General features: G+C 43.3%; 1 protein-coding gene across 1 annotated transcript in view; it reads right to left on the bottom strand.

Moving 5' to 3' along the window:
- Positions 1-15,638, bottom strand: part of abca12 (ATP-binding cassette, sub-family A (ABC1), member 12) — a 48,017-nt gene that overhangs the window by 13,201 nt on the left and 19,178 nt on the right. The window contains exons 24-41 of the mRNA XM_084544483.1: positions 14,924-15,038; positions 13,502-13,831; positions 12,797-12,866; positions 12,554-12,688; positions 12,064-12,225; positions 11,753-11,936; positions 10,934-11,152; positions 9,913-10,109; positions 8,637-8,794; positions 7,924-8,154; positions 7,595-7,739; positions 6,989-7,235; positions 5,676-5,765; positions 3,811-3,898; positions 3,535-3,662; positions 3,071-3,158; positions 2,668-2,776; positions 590-644 (exon numbers count right to left, since the gene is read on the bottom strand). Of these exons, the coding sequence (XP_084400609.1) occupies positions 590-644; positions 2,668-2,776; positions 3,071-3,158; positions 3,535-3,662; positions 3,811-3,898; positions 5,676-5,765; positions 6,989-7,235; positions 7,595-7,739; positions 7,924-8,154; positions 8,637-8,794; positions 9,913-10,109; positions 10,934-11,152; positions 11,753-11,936; positions 12,064-12,225; positions 12,554-12,688; positions 12,797-12,866; positions 13,502-13,831; positions 14,924-15,038 (2,751 nt within the window). The remainder of the gene's footprint in view (positions 1-589; positions 645-2,667; positions 2,777-3,070; positions 3,159-3,534; positions 3,663-3,810; positions 3,899-5,675; positions 5,766-6,988; positions 7,236-7,594; positions 7,740-7,923; positions 8,155-8,636; positions 8,795-9,912; positions 10,110-10,933; positions 11,153-11,752; positions 11,937-12,063; positions 12,226-12,553; positions 12,689-12,796; positions 12,867-13,501; positions 13,832-14,923; positions 15,039-15,638) is intronic.

Raw genomic sequence — 15,638 nt, 5'->3', positions numbered from 1 at the left:
GCAGACTACAGCTATGAAGATATTACACAAATGCAAAAGTTTGGAGAATGTGGAGGAGCTGTGGAAACGGCCAGTGACATGGTTAGTTAGCGCTCATAAGGCCACAGGTTGGACCCAAACCGCTCCCAGAATGACTTGATTTGATCCCATGAAACACGCACACGTCTGCATGTATACATGCAAGCACCCATTTTGCAGTCTGGGTCTCTGAAGCTGAATATTTTACATAACTGGAAAGTGAGGTAAATCAATCCACCTCAGTGCCACCTTCAGGATAAATACTCATTATATTGAGACTGATCAATAGAGTAAGCTCGGGGAAATCCATTTAGAAAATCAAATATGGGTAAATACGGCTGTCGTGTACATACATCCCTGCCCTGAATCTACCCCGCTTTGGATGTCCAGAATTCAAAAGAAGGACGCTTTCATTATTTATCACAGGTCAGCCCAGAAACAGCAAATATGATTCATAATGAAAATAATTTCACCAGTTAAAATGCTAATGCAGATGTTTTTTTTGTTTTTTTGTTTTTTCCACAAGTGCAAGGAGTCAGTCAAGCAGGAGAATTTTAAGTGTAGCCCTTACATTGCATCTTCATCATCCACGCGTCCAAAGTAGGGGTGGCTGGAAACTGAAATGGCTGGAACAGAAAGAAGCAGAGCATTGCATTAGCAATAGAAAAAACAACAGCTATTTTTCAGCACAGGAACCAAATGAGCGATGATATTCTCCAAGCCCGGGACACAGTCAATTGAAAAATATTGTGCGAGATGATTTCATTTGCCAGTGCACACAAAGGAAATTGAATTTTCTTTATCGTTTTTTTTCAGGGTCTTATAGATGCTCATAGACATGCAAGGCTCCTCTACAAGGTTCTGCTTACATTTCCCGAGATAAAGTACGAGACGGCGAGTTTACCTAAAGCACAGCAGCCCAAGAGCAGACTGGAGGATCAGTGCATCGCATGCCGAAGGGAACGGCGGGGGAATGGATGAGTACGACTAAATTATCAGTGACGCTAAATCACTCCTGCCCTGAAGCCTGATGGGCTTGATCTATTGTGTATATTTTCCAGTGACAAAAAAAGATGTATTCAGTAATGATTTATCAAACAACTTATCGATTAATTGATAACTTATTTCCAAGATGATGTATCACGTCTGCTCATTTAATAAGTTGTCACAGAATGCTACAAAAACCACCAAATAGTCACATTTAGATAGAATAGAAAAACAAATATGAACTTCTTCTAAATTCAGTCATTAGCAATGACCTGATTATGAATGATTTTATTCAGAACATCGTAGCTCTGACTAGCTGAATGGGTTTTCTTTTCTTTTTTTAAAGTGATAAATACCTTTTTGGACTGTGCACACATTTTCTGACTGATCTGTTTTTATTCTAATTAGGGATGTAGTATTTTCTTTACATGACATCCCATATTCTGCAGCTCAACATCTGTTTTGTTTCCCAGAAGACACTGGGAACAAGTGATGTCACTGGTTCTCAGAGGGACTTCAAGTTGTTTTGTGTAATCACGGGCTGTGTGAGTATGACTAGTGAATTTGGCTTAGTCCGTCTATGGAGCACACAAGGCCAAATTCGTTGCTTCCACGGACAGCAATTACCATCAACACTGATTGTTTGTCACATAACAAGTGACAAATTAGGCGACTGCATATTTTGTCTTAGCGATGGGTCAGAGAGACTTTCATTGCCAGACACTAAAGTCTAAAGCAGAGTAGAGTGGAGACGGGTGCAGCTGCACATCTGCAGCTTTATGATCAGAAATCCTGCAAGAGTTCGATGCAGACATCTGAAGATTCAAAACCCCAGAATTGATCCTGTAGTACATAATGCAAGGGTTGGACCATCATTTTGACAGATAAACCAGTCACCTTGAAAAGTAATCTCCCCGGATCTCCACCCCTGACGACGCCCGCCACCGCTGGGAGTTTGCAGGTAATATTTAAATTATTACACTTTACCCTGGAGCACGTTTATCATCTACCAGGGAATAGATGTGCGCGTGTGTCTGCTCTTCTGCGCCTCCACTGTATGTTTTTATGAGCAATCATTGATGTGCATTTGTGTGTGTGCGTATGTTTGTGCAGTAGCGCCCGCAGGCAGATGGTCAGGGTGATACTCGGGGCTGAAACACTGCTGAAAACGTGGGCCAGCCTCATTTCCCGTAGCATAGCTCCCCTGTGAGTGGCACTCATCAGTATTCACCATGCGCACCGAGGGGAGTGTAAGGACACACAGCACCCCCTGGCTTTAATCCAGTGAAATGAACCATGAGTAAACACACTGTTTACTGCTTTCTTTTTAGTTTACAAAATGAACTGCCGACTGGGCACCTTTTCTAATACTGATGTGAATCTCTTTTTCCATATTTACTTTCTCCTATCTGTTGCCACATCAAGGGATAGTCATGCCTATAGGAATAAAAGACAACCCTACCAAGATGATACAGTATGTACAGCATACATCTATTTTATAATACAATAATATTGCAAAATAAGATACAGTCATTGCAAAGGTTGTTACATTTGAATGGATTCAATTCCCATAGCATATAAAGTAAAATGTCAGATGGTGTCCTTCAGTGAAGTTTTGTATTTTCCTTGAAACACTCTTTTGCTACGCCGGCTCCTTCTTACCATATTTGCGCGGATCTTTGTCTGCTGGTAGATTGGAGCGTAGGATGAAGTTGTTGAGGCTGCTCAAGTAGGCCGGCATTGTGTGGTGCCCCTCGGGGTTGAACCAGACCTGCACCCAAGAATAAACGTTAAGTCTGCTACATCCCCACCGAGCACTGTTTTACAAAATAAAACAGACGTCGTCATCCCAAAACTCTCACACACTACTTAAACAGCGGCAGAGTCGCTGCAGTAAAGCACATTTATGATGACACTAATGGTGTAACAATCCAGCAGCATCTGCAAGCATTGATGTCACAGCCAAACAAGTTTTGTCAGGGTGTCATGTTTTAGCTTTTAGCAACTCCTCTTGAGTACAGCAGTTAAAGGGATAATGAGACAGACAGCTGGGATCAAGAGTTACCTTAGACAGCGTGCGGTTTTGGGGCACAGCTGTAATGTCCATTTGTAAGTCAGCTGGGAGAGGCATGCCAAAAGCGAAGCCACCATACCTGAAAAAAATAAAATGAAATTAAATAAATGGGAGCTTCGATTGCTGCTGGGAAACCGGATGTGAGATACTGCTTGCTTTTCCTTTAATGGCAGCAAATATCTGAGTGTTAAATAATTGTTAAAAGTCTGACTACCATTAACAGGAAGGTAATATGTGCAGCTTCTAAAAATCTAAACTGAGTTTGGATGAGATGATTCAGGAGACTCAAGCAAGTAGTTTGCGATCTAATCAATTAAAAGTAGAACAGAAAAAGTAATATTATGAAATACAACCATAGAATTAAACTTCAGAGTGTACTTTTGCTGTAGCACAGAAAAGGTGGTATATTGTCAGAAGGAATGGCTAAATAAACCAAAACAACACACTGAACTCACCTGTTCCTGATGAAGTCATTGGCTGTTGTCACCAGATAGTCCTCCACATTCATGTCGCTCAGATTATAGACAACCTGAGACGAAGGGATCTTCTTATGGGGCGGCTGGTAGTTGTCCTTTGCACAGATCTGCAGCGTACAGAAGACGCAGACACGTTACACTTACCCTTTCTCAAACAATCCTGAGCGGGAGCCTGTTCACGTGACGGAACACACACCGGCGAGAACACAAAAACCCACTCACTCGCGCGCTGTTTTTTGGTTGACCCAGTCTCACCTGTTCCTGATGGGTGCATTTACAGACGCTAAATGGTTTGGAGCTGTTCCCCCTGGTACTCCAGTTGTTTGTGCTTCTTGTGCAGGCCCTTAAAAAAAAAGGGAAAAAAAAAAAAAGAGAAAAGGTGAAATGGTGGCTCTGTCAGTGTGCGAAGTGTGACCGCGCCGCGAGCCTATCCCCGGAGACACGCCAGAACATATCTTGAACTTGATATGATGGCCTGCACGGCGCTAAAATCCTGAGTATTTACAGAGAGAAAATGGTGCAAGCATTCATATAGTGCCTGTGAGCATGCTTGATTTATTGAATTCATTTTTTTTTTGTGAGATCTGGACCTAAATATTTTCTCTGACAACAGCTCTCAAAGCTGTTTAATCTAAGCTATAAAATATTTTGTGAAATGTGCATTTGTGCGTATTGATATTTAATTCCCTTACATCTTGCTTTCTGCCAAATTCTTTGCACGGATCAGACATATTGTAGGAATAGCTACGGTATGTCTATGCACACCTGTTACTCCTGATATAACAATGAACATAGTCTAGAGACAATGTATTATATGTAAATTATACCTTATTAGTCATTGTCATGTCGTAATTACTGGACAATATGAGCAGACATCCAGGCCCTTTTTCACACTATGAGAGCTTCTCTTTCCCCCATTTTTTTTTTTATTTGGCTGGGATTTTTTAAAATGCCTCTGAGGTCTGCTTCATGAGTGCCAACATTGATTTGAGAGCCTGCAAGGGGAAAATCTCCCCTATAAACACAGGGTGTTTATGGAATACAGATGATGCTCTCAGGTCTCAGAGACCTGCTGCAGAACTGCAGCCACGGCCACATATGTTGAATGAGCAGCGGGAAAAATGAGGAGGAGGGCCATGAGATAACGGCGGGAAGAGGAGAACGACAGTCTGGTAAAGTGAAGCAAGGCGGAAGGAAGGAGCAGAAGAAAGAACAACAATGAGCGAAATACAGTAACAAAGGTTGGATACATGAAACGTTACCACTGATCAGGGGCGCCGCTAGGGATTTTGGGCCCCATGAAAAGAATCTTTACAGGGCCCCCCAACACAGCGGCGATTTTTTTTGATGCTATTTTACATATAATTATGCATTTTAATGGTATTTTTGACTATCATTACCATTACCAATGAGGCATCATTTTGACAGAGGGGAGATCAACTATTATTGAATAAGAACAGCTTGATAAATGTTTGACTGGATTGATTATTTAACTAATATAGCAGTAAAATTTAAAAATCCAGAGTTTTCTTGAGCTAAAATGGTGAGAAAAGTGAGCTAGCTTATAGACCACAGACAGGGAGAAAGTTAATACTAACAAACCCACCTTTTTTTTTTTTTTAAATACTGGGTGACATATTGTCGACCCTTCAACTCCTTCTCCTCTCTTAATTTCTTTTCTTTTCTTTTTTGGCTGCCTGATTTTTGAGGCATAGCCTACTGCCGTCTCCTCCTCATTGCCCGCTGTGGCGCTGTGTGACAAACCGCCGGTGCGCTACCTGCAGCTGATCCAGTTGGACTGAACCATTTTACATAAATAGAGGGGGGCCCTGCAGGCGTTGATGTTTCCAAAACAAATAAAGTTATTGTTACCAGGACATTGAAAATAAAACATTTGTGATTATATGTTAGTTAATAACTTAGTATCATTATCTTTTCTGTATTATAATTTCATCATCATTAGGGGCCTCTCAGGGCCCCCCTCAATCATGGGCCCCTAGAATCCGTCTCCTTTACCCCCCCTTTTCGGCGCCCCTGCCACTGATAAATTTTGCAATTTCGGGAAAAAAAAAAATAAAAAAAGGAAAAACACAGCTGGCATTTGAAGAGTAATTACGTACATGCTATCTGACTTGTCGAGGCAGGCATTATCGATCCCGGGGAATGACATCATGGTGTCCACCAGCCGGCTGGAGTTGGGATTTTGATTGCTGTGGAGCAAGACAACATAACTTTTTTTTTTTCTTTCAGTAACTTAGACACAAGATTGTTTCTAAATGATTTATCATGGCAACAGTTGCCCAACAGATGGCTGCAACAGAAAACCAGTAGGAAAGATTAATTCAACTTGATCCTCCTCCTTAGTAGAAATCTGGCTTCGGAACAATTTCCCAACTCATAACGTCACCATTAAAATCCGGACACAATCTGTGACTCTAATAGAACACACCTAGTGTGAGCAACTGGAGAAATAAAAGAATTTCCCTTTTAATGGAAATTAGAAAATTAAAACCCTTTTCTGCCGTTAACTAGCCTCAGACGTCCACTTGTAAATAAACATTCAGCTCATTACATGGCACAGCACATAAAGGCAACTCAGTTCTCCGAGACAGTTCATAAAATATTGCAGTCTAGACTAACCCTAAGAGATGATGGAAGGATATTTGGCCCTAAACTATCTACAACCTCCCTCTGCAACCCCCGACGCTGATCTCAAAAATAAATACTTAAATATCATTTCTCAACCTCTTTTGTATATGCAGCTGAAGCGGACTGGGAGGGGCGTCCATACGGTCTTTGATATAGACTGGCACCTCAGCATTTTCTCCCCTGCCTCATACCCCCTTGATCAAACAACAGCGAATGTCGAGAATGAAGACATCTCGCAATCTCCTGACACTCTTAATCCCCCCCTGACTTTGATCTCGCACCGTAGCCGTCTTCACCGCGGCCGTCTCTCGCCCTCACATCCTCTCCTGCTCTCTCCCCTTAAGGTCCATCTGCCCTTCAACAAACTGCGGCTTCAGATTCATTTTTATAACAAGTGTGACACGGCGTCTCTTGAAAAAGTTGAGGAGAGCCAATGAGCCAATCATGTGAAGAGATGAATCGACCTTTGATCAGCGTTGCGGGTTCGTCTGAGGTTGTGGCTTCACAGTTTCAGAATTTGATCTTTTACTATAGCGCCTCCCTTTGGCCAAGCAGCAAAGGGAAGCGATAAACCCCTCCCAAACTGTGACGCATCATCCTGAAAATACTTGAAATACACTTTTGATAGCCATGATGATATGTGTCTGTAGCATTGAGCATCATTTAATTTGACATTCACATTCTCTTCTTTTGTCAAATCCTAAAAACTATCCTCGACCCCCAGTCTTGTTGAGTTTATTTGCCGATCCTTGGCAGTGTTCCCCTGCAATTTGTTGTCACCGACCTGAAGAAGGAGTAGCTCGGGCCGATGTTGTAGAGCGCAGGGCTGAGCTCCAGCTCCCGGTAGTGCTGCAGGTCACTCTTGATGCTGCCCAGGCCCATAGCGAACACCACAAACAGAACAGGAAGCAAGATCTGGGAGATGAGGCCTTTCCAGTCTCTGCGGCTGTGGTGGAACCTCTTGATCAGTATGGCAGCCATCTGCTGCCAGGCCAGGGCCATGCCGCTCACCATGGACGAACTTGCAAACTCTAAAACACACAGGAAGGGAAGATTAGAATCATTTTGGGGCTAATTTACTCACTGAAACACCACCTTGAAGGCGACCTCTTTTTTCTCTCCGAGGCACACTATGTTAAAGGTTATCAAGCAGATTGTATCGCAGAAGATGACAGTACAATCCATCAAGACGGGCGCTGCAGCGGTAGAAGTGGCAAAATAAGAATCAGCTGAGTACCGGTCAAAGTTTCCAGGTGGCGTTCGAGAATGTAAAAATTAAAAAACAATGAATTGGGGAAAAAAGAGAATGTTTCAAGCTAGTTCTCATTAGCCTTTTTAATGGAGGTGTGATGTGTGCAGGTGACAGAGAGGAGAGATCGAGTGAACTCACTGATTTTGTCACCGTAGCTGGAGAAGCTTTCACCGCTGTCTGAAGGAAAGCTGTCGATGGAGTCACTATCTGAGACCGTCTCTGAGATAGACAGGAGGTCGTCGTCGGATTCTGCTTGGTTTCCATGAGTCAACTGGAGGAACACCTGTAGGGGATAAAAACAACACATATAGATGAATTTTTAGGGTTACATGTCAGCCTGATTTAGGATCATTTGTAGTACAGGAAACAGCTGCATGTGCAACTTGTGCACAACTTATTTTATTATTTTCCTCTGTGTCTCCAGTTTGAACCTGTGCTTTTTTGTGTGGGGGCGAGTTTGAGCTCACCTCCTCCAGCGTGGTGTCGGAGATGCCATAGCCCCCCAGCTGCAGGTCGTCCAGGTTGGCGTCCAGGGCGGTCAGGAGGGAGCGGTATGAGGAGGCGTTGGAGTTGAAGGGGGGCAGGGAGTAGACCAGGTCACCCCCCTGGGCTTCTTTCAGTCGTGCTTCAGGTACATGGGCTTGGATGAAGCCCTTGAGTTCAGAATCGTCAATCCGCTCAGATTCTGGGTTCTGCATCTGCAAAAAGAAAACAACAAAAATTTGAAACTTTTCTCCCGCTGCTAACATCAATAATCGCTGAGTCTCGTGGAAATTTTAGGACATATTTACAACATACGTTTGGACATAAAGAGTTGGACATATACTGTGCATATCATATGGGATTGTACAATAGTTATTTGTCCACTAAGATGACAAAGAACTACCCAACACGCAGTACTCGCAGCTCAGCAGAGCATCACTTGTGTGGGGATGTGGTCCATCCAGTTTTTCAATATGCCTGATAAAAATCACATGATTCCAATACGTCATAAGCAGCAAAAATGAAACCTACAATTTATTTCCTCATGAGCAGTCCAGGGCTTCCACGATAACGAACTGTGAACAATTTATTCTGACCATTTTGCCTTTCAAGATAAAGGCTGTGGCCCACAATCATTCAATGTCTGCATGGTGCACTGACCGTGCACTGGTGTCTGGATGCTTGTGAGGATGATTACCTTCTTGGTGAGGGTGAGTTTGTAGCCTTGACCCAGCTTGTCTTTCAGGTGGAAGGGGGATCCGCAGCATTTTAATCCGCCTCTCTCCAGGAAGGCGATGCGGTCGCTCAGCACTTCAGCTTCATCCAGGTGGTGGGTGGACAGGATGATGGTGCGGCCTGAGAGGACACAAGAGCGCTCTGTTATTTATTCAAGCATTGTTATACCGTTGCTTAACATTGTAACTCAGTTGGACGCTATTAAACAAAAAAAATACTAGGATTCTTTTTCAGTGAAAGGCAAAACGGGTTTACCAGCCTGTCAAGCTGGTCTGTAAAGATTTGAGTTTAAAGGCTTCGACAGCTTTATTTAAAAGGAGCAAAAAGCAGACGTTACAAAGACAAAGCTACACGCAAGATATGTCATGCACATACAAATCATCGGAGAGAGAGAGAGAGAGAGGGAGAGAGAGAGAGAGAGAGAGAAAGAGGGAGAGAGAGAGAAAGAAAGAGGCAAGCGATGCAGAAAATCTACTTTGAAACAGATTCTCCTGGCACTAGAATCTCACTAACATGAGACAGGGCCAATTACAGGATATTTTCCACATCTACAATTCTATGACATTCAGCATCACAGCCGCTACCCTAAGAGAATACTTGTGGCTTGGTTTTGTATTAATTATATGATATATATTTGAGTCGGAAAACTGAGCGGGGGGAAACCCCTAAAGGGTCGGCTCCAGGTTCGTTACCGTTGGAGCGTAAGCTAGTAAGTAAACCTTAATTCTATATGACCTTTAAACACCGGAGTTACAAGGCACTTCGCAGAAAAACATAAAACATAACACCATAAAACATGTCAGGAAGTTCAGCTAAGAGTCCAACATGAAGAAATAAAACAAAGAATGCCAGGGTAATAAGTTAAGAAAAATGCCAGGCAGTGCAGGCGGGTTTAAAAGGGGCTCCAAAAGCAATCAACTGATCATTAAACAGGATTCTTAAAACAAATAAGGAGCCAATGTAAATCTTGCCAGGTGTGAGAGTCGAGGAAAGGGGAAACGAGGCTGTGTAGGAGTTATAATAATAACCACTACAGATGTAGTTATTTGTACAGACGTGACATTGGATGAATCTGAAAGCTCTCTGACGCTGCACAGGCACACACTTTTGTGCCACTGGGTAACAGTTATAGGAGGAGCAGCTGAAGGCAGCTCGGAGTTCAACAGTGAGTTTGTGAGGCCAAACAAGTCGGGATGCTATTTCAGTGTTCGTGATGCGAGCGTGTCTTCGAGACTCACGTTTCTTATGCTGGATAACAATGTCCCAGATGCTGCGCCTGGAGCAGGGATCGACTCCTGTGGTGGGTTCATCCAGAACCACCAGACGAGATCCCCCTATGAAGGCGATGGAGATTGACAGCTTGCGCTTCATGCCGCCTGACAGGGCGCCTACCCGCTTGTGTCTGTGAGAGTGCATGTCTGTCTCCTGTAGGATCCTGGTGGGGGGGAGACAATGAAAAGCGTTTAGCATGGAGCTCGTGTTAACACAGTTCCTCCAGTGTCTCACGACGCAGTTCGTGAGTTGCAGATCCATCGGCTCCATCAGTCACCCAGCAGGGGTTTGTGAAATCCTGGAACCAGAGGAGAGGTACCATTTCTCGCCTTTAGGTTCAAGATTATAAGTGCTCCTCTCGTGAAAACCCTCCTGATTTCCAATAAGCTCATCCGAGAAGATGCAAAGGGGAAAAAAGGCATCAAATAAAATATTAGAAATTCTTATGGAAAACAAGTTGGGAGGAAAATATTGCTTCAGTTTTTCTCCCTTGCCTGCTCCGAGAACATTAAATTCAACCAGCATTCATAGCTGTGGAAGACTACGATACGTCTTATAGCTCATGAAATGCAAAGGTGAAGGCTTATTTCAAGTGTAACAGGTGAAACAACTATTTAGTTTTTACTACACAACAAATCACAACAATTAGCTCTAAAATATGTTTGACTGGAACCATCACACCGTTACTTGGATATTTTCAAATTTCCCCTCCCTGATCAGTCACTTTTATTGAGCACTGGAAACCACTTCTAATGAAACCCTTGTAACCTTCGCACATATTTCCTTTTTATTGGCAGGACACGCCATGAACTGAGCAAAGGACACTGTTTAATGACGTCTTAAAAAAAATAAAGGTGGTGAACGAAATCATCCTGACAAGTAAGACGGTGCCACTACATCATGCTTGAGGACTGACAGCATCTTTAAGTCACGGCACGGTTATAATATATATATCCAGCTCTCCGCTCTGGAGGATCGATCACTCACGTGCGGACTTGCTCGTGTAGCTGCTCCTGGGTCCAGTGCGGGGCCTTGATCTGGCCGTACAGCAGCAGGTGCTCCTTGGTGGTCATGTGGTCAAAGAGGACGTCGTATTGCATGCAGACCCCCAGCTCTTTGCGGACGCTGTCGATGTTCGCCTGCATGTCTCTGCCGTAGACCTCTATGGTGCCCGATGACGGGGGAAACAGGCCAGTGAGGAGAGACCTAGACACAGAGAATATTTACTTATTAGACACCTGACAATATGGAACTTAAGGAAATAGCTTGATTCTCTCATAATTATTCATGTGGAAGCATAAGCGTCCTCTCAGCATCTTCAAAGTTTTTCATATTTGGTATATGGGGCATAAAAGGGCTGAAAAAAAATAAATTATTGTTAATGTGCTTTCTCCCTGCCACTTTCCTCTTAAATGATGATTTGTCTGTCCCAGAAATATCATAGGCCTTAAAATCCCCTCAGTTATTTTTTTTTTTTGGTGTTTTCAGTGTTGTTAAGTCTCATTCTGCTGCTGCACTCATTGTGCTTTGCCCCTGATAAGAGCATCAGCAAAATTAGTCACATTTAAAATGTAAATGTGAGTGCTCCGGTTGATGAAGACCCGTCAGGCTAATCTCCACCACGGTGCACTTGCTGTGCCAGATTTGGACAAAACAATCTCGCTTGTCAGCAGCCGACCCTTGAAATGATTAAAGGGTGAATCTAATTTTAAAAGAGGGTGCTTACATTGCATAATGGTCAGAACTGATTTTTATTAATCTTGCTGAGATAGTAAGAAAGTGAAAACTAAATAAACTCGAACATACATGGTGGTGGTCTTGCCGGCGCCGTTGTGGCCGAGCAGCGAGGTGACGTGGCCCTCGTAGAAGGTGACGTTGAGGTTTTGAATGGCTGCTTGGCCACCATAGACCTTGCCGAGACCGTGGAGGGCAACGCCCACAGGGAGCTCTGAGAAATCCCCACCATCCTCGGAGGAAAGCTTGCTCTGGCCTGAGAGGGACATGGAGACAGAGTCAAACTGTAAATCAAACTAACAAGACGAAGACATATAAATGAAAAGAGCTGTCAAGGTTTGGGGGAAAACAATGACAGGAAGACGTCACGTCGCTGCTCGTACCTTTTCCCTTGTCATCGGAGAAGACGGGCTGGTTATTCTGCATGATGTTAGTGAAGAGGAGTCCTTTGCTCGAATTGTCCTTTGACTGAACGCAGCAGCACAGGTCAGCCCAGAAGGACAGTTTGAAGGGGAAGTACCAGGGAGACGGGATGCCATATTTTCCTGAGCAGAAAAAAAAGAAAAATGCAAAGAGATCTCAGCAGCAAGTTTAACCCAAGCTGTATTTGGTTCAACTTGGGTTTGCAATTCACTATGAATGGAAAAAGAAATAGAAAAATAAACACATATGCATGAGATGTAACGCATTTGTGCAGAATGCTAACGTTTGGTGTCTTAACTCCATTAGCTTGTGCTGTCATTAAACTTCAAGATCAGTTGACCTGACTAGCAAAAGTAAAATCCAACAGAAGAAAGTTCACCTCAACAAGCTGTGTTGGATCACATTTATGAATGAGTGAGCCAAGACTTGATTTTTAGAGCTACAGTTTACCTGGGAACACCATGCGGATGTAACCCCCGATGGTGAAGTACAGGATGGAGTCGATGAGCATCATCCAGCACAGCCAGCCGAAAGAGGCGGTGTCTCCAGCAATGGGCGACGAGTACGAGTTGCTCCACTGAATCCCTGAGGAAGTTGACAGAATGGAAGTTATTGCTTTGCTTCGCGCTGATTCAGTTCCCGTAGTTTACATGTCAAAGACGGCTTGATCGGATGTGGGCATCCGTGTCGTACCTTCTCCTTGGGACTCGTAGCGAGAAATGTATTGACTGGCGTAACTGAAACAGGTCGGGGAAAACAAGCTCTGCCGGAAAATCAGAGAAAAAAATTAGACAGAATAAAAAAACAGGAGAAAGAGAAGAGATTTTTATAAAATCCTTTCGGTTATTCTCTTTGCCTTTGCTGTTGACAACTCTGCAGAGTACGTGAAGAAGATGATGAAGGCGGGAGAGGCTTCGGGTGAGCACAGCGATTGTATTTGAGATCAAAACTGAAATGTCTGACCCCCAATTACTGATGATCAGACTGCGGCAAACAAAATAAAATACTTTTCTATTCTCGTGAAAATGAAGGCCAATCTCGTTTGTACGACTGTGCTCAGAAAGATTTAAAGAGTGTCAGCTTATCCACGACTGCATTCCTGCTTGTTACAAACAAGACTGCAGGCAAGATGAGCCGCTGATTATTCAGTCATTCTGATATAGGAGCTGGCACTGTTTTGAGGCTGCACTAATGTGTTTAGAATCATTATGTTCGTAAAATTGTTTTCTAAGATGGATTGAGTAAATAACATTTTGAAATGAAATGATGTCTCCTTCTATGTAATTTATCTCTCCGGAGCAATCCTCCAGAGCCAAATCCATTATTTGCTTTTTAAATTACTACACAGAACACACACAGGCTTAATATACATGACTAATGATAAAGGTGGGCCCTCACCAGTGCACTCTTCTGTGAAAAGGTTAGATTCGACTCCAGGGCCAAGACCACGATGAAGGGGAAGAAGAAGAGGATGTAGAGGAGGCTTCCGCTCAGGCCGGCGATGTAGGTTTTGTCGAAGAAGGAGCTGACAAGGTAGCTGAAGGCCAGGATGCTCAAACCGTAGTCGCAGAGGTACAGGAAAATGAGGAAACCGTCACTGTTGGGGAGGATTTTGCCGCACTTCAGCACCAGAGTTATGATGATGATGGTCACGACCAGGTAGGAAGCACACTCCAGGAACCAGGCGAAGAAGTGGCTGAGCGGGTTGACTCCCATCATTTTCATGTACTGCGGAAAAAGGAAACGAGATGTGTGCATATTTTACACAGTACCTTTTATTATTCTCTTTGTCTTTGCTCTTGACAGCAAGCATTTGAGGAGTTCAGTTAAAGGCAAGTGATGCTTTAGTGATGCCGTGCAGGGATTGTATTATATTAGACAAAAACTCAAACGCTTGACCTCCAGTAAATGCTAATGCTCCTACTGAAGGTCATGCTCAAATGCATGTGTAGCGTCTCAGCTGATTCATTCAAAAGTGGTACGTATGACCATTCATACATGGCATTAGAATGATTCTCACGTGTCTCCAGTGACCTACTGTTATCATATTTCAGTTTGCGCTCTGTATGCAAATAAACACCTACAGTATGTCATTTGGGAAGAACGCATAATCACAGTAATCCGGATGTAAACAGCTTGCGGCGGGACAGAATGGAAAAAAATCTCTGCAATAAAAAATATATAAAATATAGTAACAGAGGCCTACAATTAAAATATACCAACATTTGGGATGAAATAAATGGAAGAAAAGTGCACACTGTCTTTTGGATCCGTGTGAATTCTGGTCTCCATGTCAGGAATCATTTATTATTATACGTTAGCCATTTAGTGAACTCATCTGCGTGATGCAACTCTCCGGCTGCTGTATGAAGCTGTGAGTATTAAATTAATAAACGAAGAAGCACCAAGCTAAACTTTGGGGTCCTAATAAAGATTTGTCAGATTTAGGTGTTATTCATTTGAAAACCTACACCGGAGTAGGCGGTGCTTCAGCGTTGCCCAAGGCATATATGCATTTATGCTGCTAAAAGAATATGCCAGGGCATCCTCTCATAGTGGTCTGAGTGATAGGGATCTCAATTCGTCTCAAGTGCGTTGACACCCGCACTTAAAGCCCTTCGCTTGTGATTGGGCGACTCAAGAGGCATTTTGTGTAAAGCACGGAAGGAAATTTGTGGTGAGGGGAAGGTGCTATTTACCCCTTCAATGGCTCACCTGAAATCATTTTTATTTGTCAGAGATTATGGGTAATATATTTTAGAAAGTACAAAAAAGAAAAAAAGTGGATGGGATCATGAGCGGATGTTTGTTCTACATTACCTCATGCAGCCTCAGCTCTCTCTCATGAACCAGTTTCTTCACGAAATCAGCCACGAACAACACCCAGGCTATCATCAGCATGATGGGGAAGACGAAAAAGAGGGACTCCAGGTACCTGGGGAGTACAGAGATGCCGGCTGTCAATCAAACTCCTAGAAAAGTCAACATCCAATCAATGCCAGCGGCTGCAGATGAGGAGGCGTAACATTCGGTCGCTGGCATTGACAGAAGAGCAATATTGAGGAGGGTTTGAGGATTTTTGACGGCCATGTTCTGATCCTCGTATTATTTACGCAAAAAAATTACTTTCTGATTTATTTATTCATTCATTCATTCATTCATTCATTCATATCCGGAGTTTGATGCATAGGATTTCAGTTCCTGCTGTTTTTATATAGCTATACGTGAAGCCATATCTCACAGCTGTCATGTCAGACTTTGTGTAGTTGGGTAATAAATCAGAAGGAGGGAGAGGCGAGGATCATCGTATCTTATAGCTGGTCACAGGGCAGCCAGCCAGAGACAGGGGCCCACTGGCGCTTCTTAGATGAGATATCAACACTGTCTTAAGTTGCACTCGAGGGCAAGCACAAACATATGCATTAAGTACGAACATGATTTATTGGAAACAATGTAGTGCATCAACGCCAAACCTCTGTTGGACTGAATGTATGCTCCAGAGATGAGTGGTGTTCTTCATAGCTGTCTGTTAAAG

The sequence above is a fragment of the Chelon labrosus genome (genome assembly GCF_963514085.1).
Source record: "Chelon labrosus genome assembly, chromosome: 5".
NCBI classification, from domain to species: domain Eukaryota; kingdom Metazoa; phylum Chordata; class Actinopteri; order Mugiliformes; family Mugilidae; genus Chelon; species Chelon labrosus.
The sequence above is the reverse complement of the archived record's forward strand: the minus strand, read 5'-3'. Positions and strand labels throughout refer to the sequence as shown.